Source organism: Chanos chanos, chromosome 11 (genome assembly GCF_902362185.1).
Source record: "Chanos chanos chromosome 11, fChaCha1.1, whole genome shotgun sequence".
In the NCBI taxonomy this organism is placed as follows: domain Eukaryota; kingdom Metazoa; phylum Chordata; class Actinopteri; order Gonorynchiformes; family Chanidae; genus Chanos; species Chanos chanos.
The window spans coordinates 13,825,622-13,845,741 of record NC_044505.1 but is presented as its reverse complement, the minus strand read 5'-3'; the positions used below and the strand labels follow the sequence as shown (position 1 = coordinate 13,845,741).

The 20,120-nt window shown below is 41.4% G+C and overlaps 1 protein-coding gene across 1 annotated transcript; it reads left to right on the top strand.

Moving 5' to 3' along the window:
- Positions 1–411: 411 nt before the first annotated feature.
- ugt8 (UDP glycosyltransferase 8) lies at positions 412–18,880 on the top strand. Its single transcript, XM_030788243.1, has 6 exons — positions 412–636; positions 6,620–7,449; positions 11,912–12,054; positions 14,558–14,634; positions 17,258–17,477; positions 18,157–18,880. Exons 2-6 carry the CDS (start codon positions 6,622–6,624, stop codon positions 18,518–18,520), a joined length of 1,632 nt encoding a protein of 543 aa, XP_030644103.1. The 5' UTR covers positions 412–636; positions 6,620–6,621; the 3' UTR covers positions 18,521–18,880.
- Positions 18,881–20,120: the final 1,240 nt, after the last annotated feature.

Genomic DNA, 20,120 nt, shown 5'->3' with positions numbered 1-20,120 from the left:
TTTTCGTGCGTAACCGAATCTTCTCTGCTTGAATGGCGTTATAATTGCACCAAAATTAAAAATAAAAAAAAAATCGTTCTTGCTGTATAATATTTATTTATCTTAAGATGATTCCTACAATTATAATTCCTTAGACAATTATAATATTCATAGATTCAAAAAATACTTCCATGAAAATCGTTAAGAAATTACAGTTAACCAACATACGCGTCTGTTTGCCTAGGGAACGCAAGCAGTTGCGCGTCGTAGGTATACGCCCTCGTAGGTGTACTCGAGATGATCCGAAAAAGGGTTGAAACGCCTCGCTATGTACATATTCACGTATTTACAGTGTGAGCGCAGCGTTTGTCCCTTGCCCGCCGGATAAGAACGCAATTTCTATTGTCTTCTGACAGACCCACTTCCAGACCACTCCCAATCATAGATCCCTGACATACAGACTAGTCCCGCCCCCTAAGACCAAAATTTGATTCACTTCGACCTCTGGAAAAAAAGTGGCTCGCCTGCTGAGGCAAAGAAGCGATTTTCGCTCAACCCCATTTGGAGATTTACCTCAGGAAATAATCGGAAGACCGTGGAGGGGCCGTGAACTCGGAGGGCACGTTCGTATTGACTGACATAGCTCACCTGTACAAGGTATGTTGGGGCGGCGTCGTTGAAATTATTTTGTAACTGACTGAAAGTGCTACAGGTGGAATTATTTCAATGAAGATTCACTTAGGATCAATCCAAGAACGACTCCAATTACATATAGCCTATGGGAACTTTTTCATTTTTTTTTTTTTTTAAGATAGCCTATGGGTGTTTTTGAGGACTGATTCCCGACCATTGTGTCGTGTCCTCCATCGTGGATATTGCATTGTTGCGTGAGGTTCTATGACCCTTTTTTTTTTTTACGAAATCTGGTAGAAACTAGTTTACCCACATATCTTCATGTTCCACCGCGTGCTTCATGATCAAGGTTCACTTTGAAGGTAAAACCCAAAGCACAGATACGTTTTGCCCAATGCTTTGGCAAATAGAGTGGTTTAAGTAGGTTTCTGTCAGTGCTTTAACTAGAGCCGAAGGGGACGGGGTAGAGGACAGAGCGCAGTCGCACCTGTGAGATGATACGTAAATTTCTAGCAGCGTTACTTTAGCTTATAAATATTTAAATACTGGCGGTCAGTGCGGCTGTAGGTTGATACTCGCATTGCAGGGGGCATCTTTCCGTAATTAGGGTGATACTCAAACCCTGGCCTTCTTAACTTCGTTGGACAAGTAGCAGCTGACTTACCGTATTCTAACGTAACCGCTTACATTTAAACCACGGCAATTGGACACTGTTGTGCAAAAGAGAGTTTACAATATCATTTATTCATAATTACAGTGTTTAATGTTTCTTTTGTTTTTGTGAAATTGTATATTTATTACCCCCCCCCCCCCCTACTTGAACTGCTGACGTAAACAGAAGTCAACTAGCTATGTACAATAACGCTATTGTATAATAATTAGTCAGTCGGGAGAAAATAGCTTTGACGGAGCCGACATTGTGTCCTACGGGACTGACCTCAGGAGCACGTTTAGGCTTTTTCAGATATTCTCCTGTGGTGTCCTCTGTCCAAGGCAGGGCAGTGGAAACCTGCGTGGACAGAAACACTGTGAACCTGCAACACACTGTGACTTAGGAGTATTTCTCTGAAGTGTTCTAATTCCAAAAAAAAAAAAAAAAAAAAATCAGGTGAGCAGTAGGTGCCTGCATGACTGTGTGAGGAGAGAGAGAGAGAGAGAGAGAGAGAGAGAGAGAGAGAGAGAGAGAGAACAGGAGGCAGTTGTTAAGAATGTGGTAATGTATGGCGGTTGTGAGTTGTGTAACACAGAACCGTAAATTTGCAGAGATATTCTATTGTTGTTTTGTTTGTTGGTGTGTGTGAGTGAGAGAGAGAGAGAGTGAGAGAGAGAGATAGAGAGAGAGAGATAAATAAAGAGAGAGAGTGAGAGAGAAAGAAATCTTGTCCGGCAAGTTTCGAGTCTCAGCTGTTGGCATGTTGTCGGTATGTTGTGGACTGGGCTCCACCTTACCTGCTCCTGTATGTTTATGTGTGTGTGTGTGTGTGTGTGTGTGTGTGTTTATGTGTGTGTGTGTGTGTGTGTGTGTGTGTGACTGAATAAGTAGGTGATAGAGAGAGAGAGAGAGAGAGAGAGAGAAAGGAAGGATATGTACAAGACAGACAAGTCTTTCTCTTTCTTTCATTTAAGTGACCTGTAGAATAAGATCTTTGTAACTCATGCACTCACAGTATATAAGAGAGAGAGAGAGAAGGAGAGAGCGAGAGAAGGAGAGAGAGAGAGAGTGTATGTAATGTACTCCAGCTCCTTGCTTAAATGTTAGGTATTTCTTACCGAATGAGAGATCCCTTAAGGTGAAAGTCACACCAAAACTCCCCTCCAAAAGCTGGTGTGACCTCACCTTTAACACGTAAACTTTAGTCCTCGTGCATATTAGTCACTGATAAGAGATGATGTCACTGAGCCACTTCCTTCCAAATCTCTTTGTCATCAACACGAGTTGTGTTGCTGTTTGTTTTGGGGTTTTTTTTTTTTTTGTTTGTTTGTTTTTTGGTAATTTTTAAATACTGCATTGATAATCCCAAAGTAGTTATGTCGGCTCCAGAGGAAAAGCACGCTAAAGGAAAACTTGCTAACTGATTGCGAGGAAAAGTTTATTACACATAGTTTAAGTTTTTTGACGAATCTGGTACGATATCGAAAAATGTATTAAACCAAGTGAAATTGTGCAACTTCAGCCACCAGGACCTCTGTGTGTGTGTGTGTGTGTGTGTGTGTGTGTGTGTGACCTCAGAGGTTGAATGGATTTATCATTTTTTGGGGATAAACAGTGGATGCAGTTACACACGTTTGCTATGCGTAGGTAGAGTGGGTTTAGTCCAGTTTAGCATTAATCACATGTATTTGAATAATATATATTTAAAGTAGTGTCCTCTGAAATTTTATTTTGTATTGCGTCTTTTCAAACGCATCGTTTCATTACGAAACGACGCGTTTGAAATTCAAATTTCTCCGAGGAGGGGCGTTTGTCCGTCGTCACGCTGCTTTCGTTGACGTTGTTTTGCATAATGTAAAGCCTGTTTACATTTGCGGAGATGTGTTCGTTTTATCACTAGAGCTATACGCATCACTTGAGCTTCAGTTTTTATCTTTTGTATCTCGTCTCTGTGGTCACACCTACACGGCGTTTACGTGATATGACAGTAGCACCTGTATATGGATCCGGGTGGGAAATCACCTTTTTTTTTTCAAAATCTAAACATCTAGCAGCCACTGACAGATGAACGTTCAAATTCACCAGCCACTCAACAGTAAATCATTATTTTGTGTCTGAAATCTACCAGCCACTTTCATATTTTACTAGCATTTGGCTGGTAGCTGGTCCTTATTTCCCACCCTGATCTGGATGCTGTTCGATTGGCTCCGTTTGGATGGTTCGTGAACTGTACAGTTTTATCATGTTCGCCGCTGGCAGGTACCTGCATGACTAATAGACCTAAATTGTTAAATGCTGTTAATTTTTAACTGATCTGGGTGTTGTTCAACAAATGTCTCTGAAGGCAAGTTATTTTAGTCAGGGTGGAGATAATCAAGATAGGAAGCATATGGAATAGTTTGTATATAATTCAGATCGAAATCTTATTAGGGTGACTCATCCACCTACATTTTCTACTTATTTGACCATTATACAGTTCTGTTGTTAAAAAAAGAGAAGAGATTTTGACAGAGTTCTGAGAAAATGTTTTTGGGGAACTCGTCCTTCATCTCTAAAACGTGTCGTATTACTTTTTTTTTTTTTTTTTTTTGAAATTAACAACAGATACTTCAGACTGTGAAAAATGAGTTTTGTGTGCTCATGTTATCAGTAGAAGACAGAAATTTGTGTGACTTTTTTTGTTGTTGTTGTTGTTTTGTTTTAGTGTGTTAATAGTGTGTGAGAAAGTTTGTGTGTGTGTGTGTTTAAGTGAAGGGTGTGAGAAATGGATGAATGGATTCATGAAATGGATGAATAGTTTGTGTTTCCCAGATGGATGGAGGGATGGAAAGATTGAGTAGTGGATGGATGAATGAAACTTTTTGGGATTGTGTTCCACTCAGTATTGTAACAGAAGTGTAGTAACTCTCTACATGATAACATTTTAATAATATATTGAATGTTAGTATTTAAAACACCATTGATATGTTACCAGATGGTCAAGCAACTGGTCTAAATATCTTAAACATCAAACTTAAGAAAAAATCATACAAAACAAACAGAAAAAAACCCCCAGAAACCACTTTACATCAAACCAATCAACAGTGGTCTATAGTTATTACTTTGTTCATTTCCAGGTATTTGATGACAGAATCCCACTTACAATATTTCATTGTTCAATTCTGGGTATCTTCATGTCCTTCACGTCAGCTTTGTAGCTCTGGTCCGTTGGTGTGGTAACCTGACCCTTCTGTTAGTAACCCAAGCTATGACGTCTCCTAGGAAGAGTTGACTTTGGTGTGGTTACCATGGCAACAGTCAACAGTCAGCCCTGGGAGTTTTTTGTTTTTTTTTCTGTAACGTTAGCCCACCTAACACCGTGGAGGCCAATTGTGGGAGAGATTTCTCTAGCGGGTGCACATCTTTAGCTACCCGGCCACCTGGATCATGATAGCAGATGGTTTATGACGGGGAGTCTATTTTGAATGTTTTTGCTGCTTTGCACCCTGTTAATTAAGGACCAGACGCTCTGAAACGGTTCATGTTTCTTTCGGGACTAACTCTATGCCAAGAAAGTAAAGTGATCATAAGATCACAGTTTAATTCACTAATAGCATGCATGCAACAACCTGTTATAAAGTCAACTTATACATTGTTAAAGAAATTCTACAAGACAGACTCTTTTCCACTCGAAAAAACCTTCTTTCCATGTCATTGGTTGGATGGGATTTTGGAACAGGTTGAAGTGAGGTCTCTCTGCTTTAAATGCAAGTCTTTCTGTTCGGGGCCAGTATAACTGATAACATTCAAATGCTTAAGCCACGGTTCATTTAGTTAGGTAGCTGCGTTAAGAAGCACATATTTGGTCCCATTAGAGTACATGGATTGTTTTCATATTTCCGGGTGTGCCTTTGGAGTTTAGACGATACTTTGCTTTTCCTTCTATTTTTAATTTAAAAACGAAACAGCGCCAGGTATGAATGCGTTTAAATAGTTGTTCATTTGCCAAAACTACAGAGGAAAAGAAACGTGACCTAAGGCAGAGCCCACAAGACATGCCCCTCTCTGTGAACATATACACTCATCAGGGACTGCCGCTGATCTGGCGTCATTTCCCTTTCCCCTCCACACAACTGTATTAAGTAGGACTGTCATAGGTAAACACTGATTCCAGATCAGCACGTTTGCCCTAAGAAACAGGACACTTTGTTGTTGATTGTTAAGGGTGCATTGACATGATGTGTAGATTGTTTAATTGGTGTAGAGTAAAGATGTTGAGATTTTTGAGAGAAAGCGCACGTGAGTGTATGGGCATATCCCTTGTGAATGTGAGTGTGTGTGTGTGTGAGGCCTATGCATTGGTAAAGCATTATAACCGTTTGTACAGAGAGGAGATTGTTTAGTTACATGGGTGTGGCTCTGGAATGAGTCGTAGTGAATGAGACGAGTTTGTGCTGAGCCTTAGTAACTGTCTTTATCAGAGAAAATCATCTGTCATTGAATTCCTATAGGCTGGTCCCGTGTAAACTGAATTACAGGTTAGTGCTGATGCGGATCTGCACATTCACAGTGACTGACACACACACACACACACATACAGAAACACAGTGTTGTAAAAGAGTGTGTGTGCTCTTTGAATGTACAGTCACTTGAATGTTTGCAGTTCACCCTTGTTTAATACTCCTAAAAGCATGTGATGATGAATGCTGTCGAAAGTCTGGGAAAACATAACTTCATGTTTCCATGATAACTTTATTCTGAAAGGGTGTTTCTTAAATGGCTCTGTGACCATCCCATTAATCTTACAAGACAGCTAAAAGGAGTACCAAAGTTATATATTACCAGTGTTCTTATATGCGTTTGAGGAGGTGAATTGTGAAATGTCTGTCACCTGACCACTGAACTTTTAATTCACATTCAAGGCTGATAATAGTGAGGGGTGCACCACACCTAAACTCTTTTAACATCTGATAGTACTTTTTTTTTTCTTATTTGCTCGCTTATTTGATCAAATCCTTCTTCAAAGGACAGAAAGTACTTCATAACACCATTCTTATGCCAATAATTGAAGTTGTGTCAGTCATTATTATAGAGCATATGGATTATGGGGCAGTGCCATGGCACTATGTCAGGCTTATTTTAATCATCCATCTTTTCTTTTCTTTACATATCTATTAGCATGTTATCATTTGGGCTATCAATGGTATTAATGCTGAGTTTAGTCTAATAGTCTAATATGAACTCTGCAATGAAATGTGGTCTTTATCCGCCCACTACCACACGTGTTAATATTCTTTCTCTCTCTCTCTCTCTCTCTCTCTCTCTCTCTCTCTCTCTCTCTCTCTCTCTCTCTCTCTCTCTCTCTCTCCCCGGCAGTCATGAAGCCATCCCTTGTCCTCTTCGCTGTGTTGCTATGCTGCATATCTTCACGGTCGTCATGGGCTGCCAAAATCATCGTCGTGCCTCCCATCATGTTCGAAAGCCACCTCTACATCTTCAAAACACTGGCGTCCGCCTTACACGCCGAAGGCCACGACACCGTCTTTCTCGTATCGGAAGGACGTGAGATACCGCCTTCGGACCACTACCGCCTCCAGCGCTACCCGGGAATCTTCAACAGCACCTCGGCCGACGACTTCCTGCAGTCCAAAGTCCGGAACATCTTCGCCGGGCGGTTCACGGCGCTGGAGCTGTTCGACATCCTGGACCACTACTCGCAGAACTGCGACGCCGTCGTCGGCAGCAGCTCCGTGATGCAGCAGCTGAAACGCGAACGCTTCGACCTTCTCCTCGTCGACCCCAACGAGATGTGCGGCTTCGTCATCGCCCACATCTTGGGGGTCCAGTACGCCGTCTTCAGCACGGGGTTGTGGTACCCGGCCGAGGTAGGCGCCCCGGCGCCGCTCTCCTACGTCCCCGAGTTCAACTCGCTACTCACAGACCGGATGTCGCTGCTGCAACGGGTGGCCAACACGGCAGTGTACCTGGTGTCGAGGTTTGGCGTCCAGTTCTTGGTGTTGCCCAAGTACGACCGCATCATGAGAAAGTACAACATCCAGCCCTACGCGTCCATGCACGACCTGGTCCAGCAAACCCGGCTCTGGATGCTGTGCACGGACATGGCACTGGAGTTCCCCAGGCCCACCTTACCACACGTCGTCTACGTCGGGGGGATTCTGACCAAACCACCCAGCCCACTACCACAGGTGAGTGGGCGACAGATAAGCGGCGTCTCGACTTTGGAGCAAGGCCGTCGATAAGATAAGATAAGATAGGACGAGACTTTATTGATCCCCAGGCAGGGAAATTGGGGGGTTAACAGTAGCAGAAAGACAGGCGAAGGAGTATAGATAAAAAATACAATACAAAAAAATATAATAGATTATAATATAGTAATGAGCGATAAAAAAAAAACAAAACAAAACAACAACAACTGTATATGTGGTGCAAAAAGATAGGATAGGTAGCAATAAACAAACGAACAAAACACTTTATTGAAACTCTGGCCTAAGAGAGTCAACTGTGAACTGCTGTGACCGTCCAGTACGATGCCTATGAGCATCAGATTTACATTTGCATTCAATTATTTAGCCGTCACTTTTATCCAAAGTGACTTCCAAAAGAGGCAGAATACAAACCAAGCATATGGCCGTTAAGGAGCTGTCTGTGGCATAACTGCTGCTGCTAAGCTCAGTATTAGACCAGATACAAGTGAAAGAAAAAGTTAAAGGAGGTAAGAGAGTGAACTACAGACAGATGTAGCGCTAACGGGCCGTGTCCACAAAAGCGCAAAGAGATGACGGCCCTGCGATAAGGCTATGAAAAACCTTGTGACATTCTGTGTGTAACTTTGCGAGAGTGTGGGAATGCTAAAAAAAAAAACCCCATTATCTGCCATTCATTTCCTGACATTATTTCTGAACTGTGTAACTTACTTTTGAACGATGTCATTTAGAATTCATTGACATGTTTGAGGTTTCCTATGTAAAAACAGAAACAAGGGAGCTTCCATTCAGAGGATTTGATTAAAGTTATAGAGAACGGCTGCTGTGCTGGGGCTCCGACTTCCATCCCTTGCTTGGTTGGGATGCTTGTGTGGCGCAGCTTCTGTGGATAACTCAGGTTTTCACGACAGTCAGTGACGTCACGCGTTGGCACGGACGTCGAGTTTATGCCTCAGGTTAAGTGAGTGGTCAGGGGAAGCCAAACGTTTCACGCCTCATCTATCACTGGCCTTGCGTCAAACGTCCCGAAATGTCACATAGCTAACCCACGACCTTTGACGAGCGTGTCTTAACTTCCTCAAGGCCGGTTGAGCAGATAGGACACCAAGTACTTTTTGAACGAATCGATTGTTTTTTGACTATTATTTTTAAAGCTCTGAGAATAGCACCCTGTCCCGACAATATCCTTGTCAAAAGTTCGGCTGCCTGGATGCGAACTTCAAGGCATTAACGAAACTCAAGAGAGTATCGTGGCTAAACGTCCATCCAAGGTCAACATCGAGTCTTGGGATCCTTACCTCTGTGTGTGCATTCACAAAGCTTGTTTTTATCAATGCTAGTGATTGCGCGAACCGCTGCACTGAGTTCAATAGGAGTGGGGGGTTCTTAGCCCGGGCTGGCAGTTTTGGAATACCAAACCCCCAAAGAAGCATTGTGCGCTACAGAACCATTATGCAGAGTGTGTGTGTAAGTGTGGGGGTGTGTGTGTAAATGTGCCCATTGTTAAGTGTGTTTAGAGTACACAGGAGCTAGTGTCCAGGCTAGCTAGTCAGTGCCAGGCCAGAGCAGGGTGTCCTCCTGCAGCTGGACCCCCTTTTTTTTTTTTGCATCGCTCAAATGCACAGCTAACACAAAAACCCCAGTCATTCTGGAGCTATGCTAAAGGGCTAACGCTAAGAGGCCAGTGCTTTGCCGCCAACGACGCTAGTGCTCTAAAGCTCATTTGGCTCAAAACTTCACCCATTCTAAAGTAGCACAATGTTTAACACTAGACTTTGGCCATTCAACAGAAAAGCCAACAAATTAAATCCCTGCCTGTGTCAAACAAACTGTGTAAAAACTAACAGAGCAAATACCTAAGTCTACAACTGGGGCCGTGCCATCAGGTTGTAGAGAGATGTGCTAACACTAGAAGACAGAACTCAGGAACAATGCAAACACAGTTTTGCTTACACAGCATGTCCAAGCCAAATAATACTTAAACTAATTTCCCTGTCATTCTAGTGTAGAATTCTTTTAGGCCTTTTAAAGAGAAAACACGTATTGTATGTGATACTGACTCATACTGGGCTTAGTATTGTAGTGGCTTCATAGCAAACGGGCGGTAAAGCTGTTTCACGGGTTTTAATGTAATCTAATTACTATTGACTGGCTATTGTGACAAGAAGTTCTTGGTACATTGTTCGAAATTGCTGCAGTATGATCCGTTCCTATCACCGAACCCACAGTAACTAAAAAAAACGAAAGACCTCTGTCTCACTGGGGGCTCTTTTTGGTGGTCCTTATGGACTTGGTTTATTTAATTAGTTTACTCAGTTGAACTTTTTTTTTTGGATAGAATTGATATCACGGACCTAGGACTGCTTTTTAGGCTAACTGTGTGCCATTTCCAAAACACGCATAAGGGCACCAATGAGGACACGTCATGCTCTTGTACCTCAAGCCAGTCATCAGGGCTTTCACCTCACACGCACTGCCTCACGACATACACATTTCTGCGAAAGTGTTTCACCCAGGGGTTTAATTACACTCAGACGTCAGAGACCTTAAAGTCATATTTCATATTTTCAACTCTAACCTTTTCTTTGAAGGTTGGTTAAAACGAGTTAAGACACTGCATTGTCAGCAGTAAGATGCAATAGTCCAGAGACAGACAACTTGTGTGCTCTCTAACACTTTTTTTTTTTTAACTCATCCAGTTCTATTGTTTACAGATTCCTCAAATGCCTAACTAGCTGAACCAGGTGTGTTTCAAAAAAAAAAGAAAAAAAAGTGTGGTTTTATGTTGTGCAGCTATTTTAGATGTAGAGTTCCCCTAGCTGACCAGTAGCAAATCAGCCTTAGTGTTGCTGTAGGTTTAACTTGTTCTAGTCTATGCGTTATGCTTGCTTTTTTTGAAAGAAAAGAAAAACTGAATTTAAAATATTATTTTACAGATAGTCCCTCCTTCATCTTTGAAGAAACTTCAGACCATTTGTCTCTTTTCGAACTAGGACTCTTCGTCATTTATTCCTTCCAGAAATACATTGTTTGTGTTGTCCACTGAGCAAAGGTTTGAATTTAGTGTTGGGTTTTTTTTCCCTTTCTCTCTTTTTAAATGCCATAAAACAAGTAGCTATAATACAGTTGACAGTGTGAGAACAGACCCTAGTGTGGCACACGTAGCTTGCTTTGCTTTGTCGTTCTACCCATGTGTCTGTTTAATCTTTTTTATGATTCACTGGTGACATCCATCAAGGGTTGAAGTCTTCATAGTTTTATGCTGCCATAAAACTACCCTCGCGTTTTTTGTTTCCGAGGCCTGCGATAACCTTGGAAAACTGTGACCAACATACAAAACGTGTCTGTGGATTCATATGGAGATCATATGCAACGCAATACGGTCGCTCTTTACCTGCCTGGGACTGCTTATGGTATCATAGCCAATACGGTCGCTCTTTACCTGCCTGGGACTGCTTATGGTATCATAGCCAATACGGTCGCTCTTTACCTGCCTGGGACTGCTTATGGCATCATAGCCAATACGGTCGCTCTTTACCTGCCTGGGACTGCTTATGGCATCATAACCGTTTTATGATAATAAGCGAAAGACAGGGAGCAGTTCTAGAATTTGTGTCTTGAATTGTGTTTTTGAGCTGAAAAAAGGTGAACACCCCCCCCCTCCCCCCTCCCCCCTCCCAGAAATGTAGGTATAACACAGACTACAATATGGATGTTAATATTCTGATATTTTCTTCTTGTTTTTTTTTTTTGTTTGTTCTTCTTCTTTCCTTTTTTTCCCCCTAAGGCTGTAATCTAGAGTCATGACCATGTTGCTCCTTTGTCTTTGTGTGTGGAGAGAGTTGATGAGACTGAAAGCTGGCCTGGGGTGGGGAGGGGGAAGGGAGGGGGTGGGGGGGGGTCAGTCAGGGTCATTTGAGAACAGAGAGTTCACAGCCTGAAGTGGAAACTTGTTACAGAGACGCCGAGAGAAAGACATTCTTAGGTGTCTGTCTTAAACGAAGGCCATTAAACATATACCCCCCGCTATCAATACACAGTAACCTTTCGGATGAAGATAAAGGAAGCAATAAAATGAACTCTGGCAGTTAAAGTTGGGGGGGGGGGACATTCATCATAAATGCTTCATTGTCTTTTTTTCCCCTCTTCCTCTCTATTTCTCGGTACTCTGAATTCTAAGGTACAGGTACATTATTGTCACACAGATTTCCACCAAGTACACAAAATGAGTGTGCACATTTGAAACGGTTTAACTTTAATCCAGACTAGCCTGTTTACACAGACTTTTAAGCAACGTCATTTGCAGTATAACTTTTTCGACTTTCTGACTGTGAAATTGAATACAAGGTCTATGTAGCAGTAATATGAATTATAGACTGTTCATTTGCTGACTCAGGAAACCTGATTTTTGTGTGTGTGTGTGTGTGTGTTTGTGTGTGTCTAGGACTTTGAAGACTGGGTGGAGAGCACGGATGAACATGGCTTTGTGGTTGTATCGTTCGGGGCTGGAGTGAAATACCTGTCCGATGACATTGCTCATAAACTGGCCGGGGCATTGGCTCGTCTACCTCAGAGAGTCATTTGGAGGTACCTCATTTTACCCCATGCCATCTCTCATTCATTCATTCATTCATTCATTCACTCGTTCGTTCGTTCGTTCGTTCGTTCATTCACCCATTCATTCATTTGTTCGTTTGTTCGTTCACTCCTTCATTCGTTCATTTGTTCGTTCATTCATTTTCTAAGTCGCTTTTTTTCCTTCATTCATTTGGGGAACCAGCCAGTTGGTTGTGTTCCTGCTCTCTTACATAGTTCACCTGAGAGGGAAAGGTCGCGTTCCTTTTCTATAGCATTAATACATTTTTAATTGGCTGTGACACTCATTTGTTATATATTCATCTGACTGTGATTCAGCTGCCTCGTCCTTTTTGTTTAGATATACATAGTTCACATAGTTCGCCTTCTATAATAAGTTAAACTAAAGTTAGAGAGTTAACCTTCAGTTCAGGGTAAAGCTCGTCGCCACCCACGGTTTGTTTGTGTGGACATGGTGCAGTATGTATACTGTGACATTGTAAAAGTTTGAAGGACCATTATATTGTTCCTATATCCCTATTCTCAAAAGTTCTTCTGTGTTGACCTTAAGTTAAGAATTGATAGAAAGATAAATAGATTGATAAAGATAGTGAGAGAGAGAGAGGGAAAGAAAGAAAGAAAGAAAGAAAGAGAGAGAGAGAGAGAGATAGGTAGGTAGGTAGAGAGATAGACAGAACGATAGGCAGATAGAAAGGATTGGATGGATTGAGAGTCTCTGAAGGGAAGGAACGGTGTTTGAAAGAGTGTTTCCCCATGAATGTCACGAAGGCCAGTCATAAATGTAATCATTTACAGGGAAATTGTACTCTATGCAATGTTCTTGTACATTTGCAGAGAAAAAAAAAGTACTCTATGAAACTCTGTTTAAAAAAACGCCCACAAACACCCACCCAGTAATACACACAAAGCCAAAAGGCATCATTTAAAGCTATTTTGGAGTGAATATGATAAGCGAAGGTGAAGGTTTTTTAGGCTTGGGTTTGATAACTCTGTCTGCACAGAACTGTTGGGTCCTTTGTTCTCTAATGAGGTGGTTTAAGAAAGAGAGGAATTTCTCTTGGGAAAATTCAAACAAAACACACACACATATACACACGCACACACTCACACACCTCACATACGCACGCACACCACAGAGGTGTTACAAGCGTGGACACAGGAGTGCGCGCACACACACACACACACACACACACACACACACACACACACACACACACACACACACACAAGTTCACACAGAACATGATGGTAATTAGAGCCTCCACTTGCCTACTGGTGTGTTCTGTCTCTTAGTAACTGTAGCCTGTTTGTCATCAGATAATGTGATGGCCGCGTAAGCTGTTTATGTCCTGAGACACACAGTACTCTGGGAACACACACACACACACACACACACTCACACACATACACACACTCATATATGCCACACTGTCCTAGCAGTTTAAAAGCAATTTCAGTGGTACAGTCTATTGATTTTATTTCCATTCTCATGTGTAGATTATCCAACTCTGAGTAGATATTTCCTATGTCTCTGTCTTCAATATACTCACCATTCATTTATTAGCTAATGTGAACCATATACTTAGCCTGCTGTTTAATTATAGACAAGTATTCGAGAATACTGTCGAGCTCTTGAATGGTATAGTTCTAGATTCTTGTCTGCTCTGTCAGTCCTGTATCTGCCTGTAATTATCTAGGTTTAAGGAGAGGGATGGTGTGTGTGTGTGTGTGTGTGCGTGTGTGTGTTTCAGAAGAGGCAGCTGCCTCCTCTAATTCTCTCTGTCTTTCTTGTTGACGGGGGAACTTTTGAATTCCGCTAATTGTTCCTTTGATTTCTATCCTGCTGAATGTTGTCTTTGTTGTAGACAGAGAATGAATGTATGCATGTTAGGTGAATGTATGCCCTCTCTCTCTCTCTCTCCCCCCCCCCCCCCTCCCCTCTTTCTCTTGCTCTGTCTCTCACCCATTCAAGCTAAACGGCTATCTTTCAACTTTTTTATGATGATGAAGAGGCTTCTACCTTCTGTGTGTAATTTTAATGAAACATCTCCTGAGTGAAAAAGAGGAGATATAGCTAGTTAAACTGGGCTTTGACAAGATCAACTTTTACCATACACATTTGTCATTTAAAGGGGATAGGAGAGTAGAGCAGTGAGTTTTGATGAGATGGGTTAAACCTCATTCTCACCAGATGTCAAAAAAAAACCCCAAAAAAAACAAACCCTCAGATATCTGCATCACTTTTAATTACCTTACATCCACACTACTTAAATTGGTTAGTTGTCACAGGTCGATACCAGTTGCTCTATTTATACACTATAATGCCACTTAGCACCTCTACCGTGTTCTCAGACACTTGAAAGAATGAAAATCACCAAGTATTAGCTTGGTCAGCGGTCAGATTTGTTTAGAAGTCTTTAGTTATGTTGAGTGTAAAATCATATGTAATCAAATATTCATAGTAATGGGATATTACGATTTTGGTTTTCTTCAGGTTTTCAGGAGTTCCTCCCCGTAACCTAGGCAACAACACTAAACTGGTGGATTGGATGCCACAGAATGATCTGTTAGGTAAGTGGAAGCTTGTCTCTCTCTGTTTCTCTCTGTCTCTAGTTTTTCTCCACTTTTTCTCTCACTTCCTCTTTTGATGTTACGTATCTTAAACACATACGCACGATTTAAGAATTGTTTCACCATTCTTTAACTTGACATATATAACATGAAGTGTGTGTGTGTGTGTGTGTGTGTGTGTGTGTCTGTCTGTCTTTCCACTGCAGTCCCTTCCTCTGCATCTAAGGACAATGTCTGTGTTGTCCCTGAGAACACAAAGCCTGTGTGTGTGTGTGTGTGTGTGTGTGTGTGTACTCATCCGGTGCCAAAGGGTCACTGAGGACATCAATCAGAAATTCCGTTCTCTTCTATCTTTAGTTTCAATCCTCATTCATCCCTCCATCCTCCAACAGAGAACGCATGAGGGAAACTCTGTGTGTGCGTGTACTGGTGCCTCTCTGTATCTCCTCTGTGCTGGTCAGTTATTCTCATTAAAGACGTCTAGTTTGCTTCCTCTCTCTCTCTCTTCCTTCGATCGTCTTGAATCGTGATGATGTCACAACTAAGACATTTCGCAGTAATAGTGGCCAGATAACGGCAGACTCCTCCTTTCTCCTTTCAGTCCGTCACTATTTCCACCTCTCCCTGTCACAGAGGCACGCGCACACACACACACGCGCGCGCGCGCGCACTGACCGAGACCTTGGTCTCTGCGGTCATTAAACTCTACCAGAGGCGTTTGGTTTACCGTCGTTGTGCCAAAGAGTGTTTTCCTAATAAATAGTCTAAGCGCCTCCCCCTCCACATAAATCTTCCATTTGGAGTCGTCTGTTGCCTAGAGAAACAGACTTGACATTAGTATCTGTCTGTTGTTTTATGTCCACACTGGGTTACACATGATATAAAAGTCACCCAGTCCATACACAACACTGACTGACACTGAGAGGTAAATGTTACTTGTTGGACCATTAGCTGTCAATGATTACACAGAGTAAACAAATCTCTTACTCTCTCTGCATCTCTCTCTCTCTCTCCCTTCTACAACCCTCTGCCACACAAACACACATGCACATGCACTCACAGACAGAGCTACCTTAAACACTTTCAGTATTTCTTTTCTGTTGTTGGAGCCCTTTGATCTATAAGAATATTTACCAATGTGGAATAATATGTATTTATGGTTACACTCGAAATATGCATCTGGTTATAATATGTGAACTAATATAACTATTATTCACGATTCCAGCATATCTGCCCTAACTGTATGTTTCCCTGGAAATTAGTATTTTATAAAGATCCATATTTGGCCTACGTTTATGTATAAAGCTCACTTGTGATTGGATGAATGCACAGCTAGATAAACTCCGCAGGAAGTAGGGTCGACCGGAGGAAATCATTTTTGAACAGGAGTAGCAGTGATTTCTTACAAAGCCCCTTGGTTAAAACTGAACGAAAGGAGCGTGTTTACTTTCATATGGACGTCTGTCCCCGTCATGGAACAGCAAACTGTTTATTTAATGCCTTCACGAAGTTAATTATGACGAGAGTTTGTTTAAGTGGATGTGGCCTGTTTTTTACGGGAAATGGAGAGAGACACGGGAGGTCAGTCACTTGGAGGAATTTGTGACTAAACGTCACTCATCAAAACCATAAAGTGATGTTCCCCTTGTAATAATGACTACAGTCGAATCTCGACTTTCGTGGGTTTAACTTTTGCGGATTTTATTATTCGCGAGCTTGCCATCAATAATTAAAAGGGAATTTTTGGGGAGTTTTGCGACCCGCTGCGGAAAAATCGCAGACGACGCGCGTAGACTAGAAAAATGTAAAGAAAACTAAAAAAAAGTTTAGTAAGTCATAAATGCATAAAATATATGTATTATTGATCTGTTTTATCATGTACTACCCTAAATATATACACAAATTTATTATAAAAAGTTCAATTTTGTTAAAAGTTTCAGTGCGCTAAAGAAGTACGGACTACACGCTCTGTTTCGTGTAGTCCGTCTCGGTGCTAGCCAGCCTCACTCGCGTGTTTGGTCTCTCAGCGCGCGGCGTATCTCGCGTTTCTCACAACCTAATGCATCTTTAAAGGTACCCCTAACCCCTGCAAATGTGGTGGGCCGACTGTAATTATCTCATCATGCTAACCATTAAAAAAAAGACATAGTTTCAGAATTTCTGCCCATTTCTCTTATCCGTACCTTCACGAACGACAAAATACCTTCATATTATTCATAATGTCATGGATGTGTTTATAGTGGTTGTGTAATACAAATGTATGGTCAACTGATTCATTTAGGAGAAAGGTTAAGTTTGTCAGTTTTTAAGACACTAAATGTCTCTCTAAGGTATCTCAAATGTCTTGGCTGAAAATTTTGAAATTTAAAAAAAAAAAATTTGAATCACTATTTTGAATCTCTTCTTTTTGTTCTTTCTCTTTGGCTCCTGGTTCTTCTCTCGTGTTTACTTTGGCCTTAACTTGCTATCCGTCTACGGAGCGACACAATGTCCGTCCTCGTAGTCAAACCAGAACCACCTCTCCGTATTTCTCCAACATTTCTCCATCTACCTCAACCCATTCGCAATTCATACGTTTCTCTCTCTCTCTCTCTCTCTCCCTCTCTCTTTGTGTACAAACCAGGACACAGAAACACACGTGCGTTCCTGAGTCATGGGGGTCTAAACAGTATCTACGAGGCCATGTATCACGGTGTACCGGTGGTTGGTGTGCCCCTGTTTGGGGACCATTATGACACGATGACGCGGGTTCAGGCGAAGGGTATGGGCGTGATGCTGGAGTGGAAGAAGATGAGCGAGGAAGACCTTCACACCGCCATGGTGAATGTTATTGCCGACAACAGGTACTGTGTATACACACACACACACACACACACACACTATAGAAGAGATAATGTCAAAACGCGCTTCTGTACACTCTTACGGACAGGGGAATAATTCACACAGGCAAAAAGGAGGGGAAAGACAGATAGGAGTGTTAATTTTTAACGAACAAATGAATAGAGGCTAACTCAGGTTTACGTTGCACTAAAGCTGTTGTCACACTCTGTACCCACCAGTAACTGTTGATTTTTTTTTTTAAATTTCATTTTAAATGTCAATATTTGTAGATATACCCTTTTTGAAAGAAGTGTGTTGTAATTCTCTGGTCACATTACCCTTTATTCATGGCAAGGACATGAGATGTGAATCAGTTCTGTCATGAGGCAATTTTTTTTTCTTATTCAAAGTATATGAATTAAGGACAGTGTCTACATGATGAAGAGAGGCTGCCTTCAGTAAGCCTCCAAACAAACAAACAAGCAAAGAAAGAATCATGAATTTCAATCCTAGCTAAAAAAAAGTTTGGAGACCTACTCAAGAACATGAATTTTCAGAGTAGTGAAGCAACACTGCCATCCAGTGGTGAGCAGCGGGTATTACATACAGAATAAATTGGGAATTTGGGCAGTCGTTAATTCCCTACACTCTTCCCTCGTATTCAAATTCAAACAAACTAACGTGTCTTGGGGATTTGTGCAGGTATCGTGAACGAGCTCAGATGTTGTCCAACATCCATAAAGACCAGCCGGGTCATCCCGTGAACAGAGCTGTGTACTGGATCAGCTACATCCTCCGTCACAACGGAGCTGAGCACCTCCGCCCAGCCGTCCACAACATCCCTACCTACCAGTACTTCCTACTGGACGTTGCAGCGGTGTTTGGAGTAGGACTGTTTCTGATTGGCTACTGCTTGTACAGGATAGGCAAATTCGTCAAGTCGCGATTCTGTCAAGCGTCCCCGGTCGGATTTGACAAAGTAAACGGACATTGTCATAATGGAATTCCCAATGGAAAACACAAGCGGAACGGCCATGTGAGGTCCTTGGAAAAGAAGGTGAAATAAAACGGGGGACCTGCAGACTAACGCTGCACTAAAGAAGGAAACTAACTACACACAGAGCCTTACTGGAAATAAACAAATGTGCATCAAATAAATAAACAAAGAAAAAAACAAACAAACGAAAAACACTCAACAAGAGACACATAGGAAAGAAAAGAAAAATCAAAAAGTGTGATAGAAGCAAGTGTTTATTTGAAACCGGCTGGCTCTTGTTTTCCCACTCATCCTTTTGGGAATGGAGTGAATGTCGATGTGCAGTTTTGAATATCGAAACGATTCTTTGAAGAAAATGCAGGAACCCCAGAATTAAATGTTAGACATTAATGTTTTTAACAAGACGCTACTGTGCTGTTGAACATCAGGTATATGTACATATTTAACCACTCAGAACTCTAAATCTATTTATTTCTATAACTGGAATTGTTATTATTATGATTATGATTATTATTGTTGTTGTTGTTGTTGTTATTGGATAATCTCAGATTTTGTCCACTGTAACATAACGTTAGCAACGTAATTTGTAATTTATTGAAGTATTTAGTTGGCATGCACTCCACCTAAAAAAACTTACCAAGGGCAAAAGCGCGGGTAGCTAAAGATGCTAGCATGCCATCTGTGCTAACGGTAGCTATCCAGACAAGCTTTGGTTGCCAGACGTGCTAGTGCGGAGAGGAGACTGGCATTTGTAATTGTGAGAGCAGGGCTTGTCACTAGTATTAGGTTTGCTATGTCCCCTAGTTATTTCACGTTAGTTTTTCCAACAGATACTAGTCAGATTAATCTAGAGACAATTACACGACAGTCCTAGCGAGTTTTATAATATCCCCCAGAGAAAACCTGGTCCCCTTTCTAAGTTATAAACTCCTTAAGATAGCCTCTTAAATAATTAACTTTTTTTTGTTTCAATATTGTTCCCAAAAATAACCAAACACTGATGATTTTGGAGTTTGACCTCTGGATACAGTGCTGTCCACAAAAAGAGAATATCAAGATCATCGTTCAAAAAAACCTTTTTTTTTTTAAACAAGTATTAGCATAATTAATATTCTTATTTTTTTTTCCAAATATGATAAACAAAAACTTCTACTCATCTCTCCTTCCTGATTTTAAACTGAAGTCCGGTTAGAAGGTCTTTTTTCAGTTTAATACGAGCTGCTTCTTCAAAGTGATTCCTTACTGCATGACCATTGTTTGTAGAAGACGCATCGATTTTATGTGTGTTTATGTATGCGTTTGTGTGTGTGTGTGTGTGTGTGTGCGCTCTCGCTTTGTGTAGAGACAGTAGTAGAACTTGGATGTCCCCTAATTGTTTAATTTATTTATTAAATGATTAGAATAGAACACAATAGGATAACAGGCATTAGAACGATCTGAAACAGAAGAGAAAAGTTGTAACATAGATATAGTGATAATATCTATCCATTCTTTATAACAAGGTCATTCGGACAGTCTGTGGAGGTATCTGAGACCTTCAAGGACAGGTTTATCACTGTCATTTGCTCGTGTCCCACACTGTAGTTGAAAATTTGCTGCATCTCTTTGGCTGTTAAAGCGAAGTTTCAAGATGCTAGTGCTAGCCTCCTAAGCGCTGAGGACGAGAGAA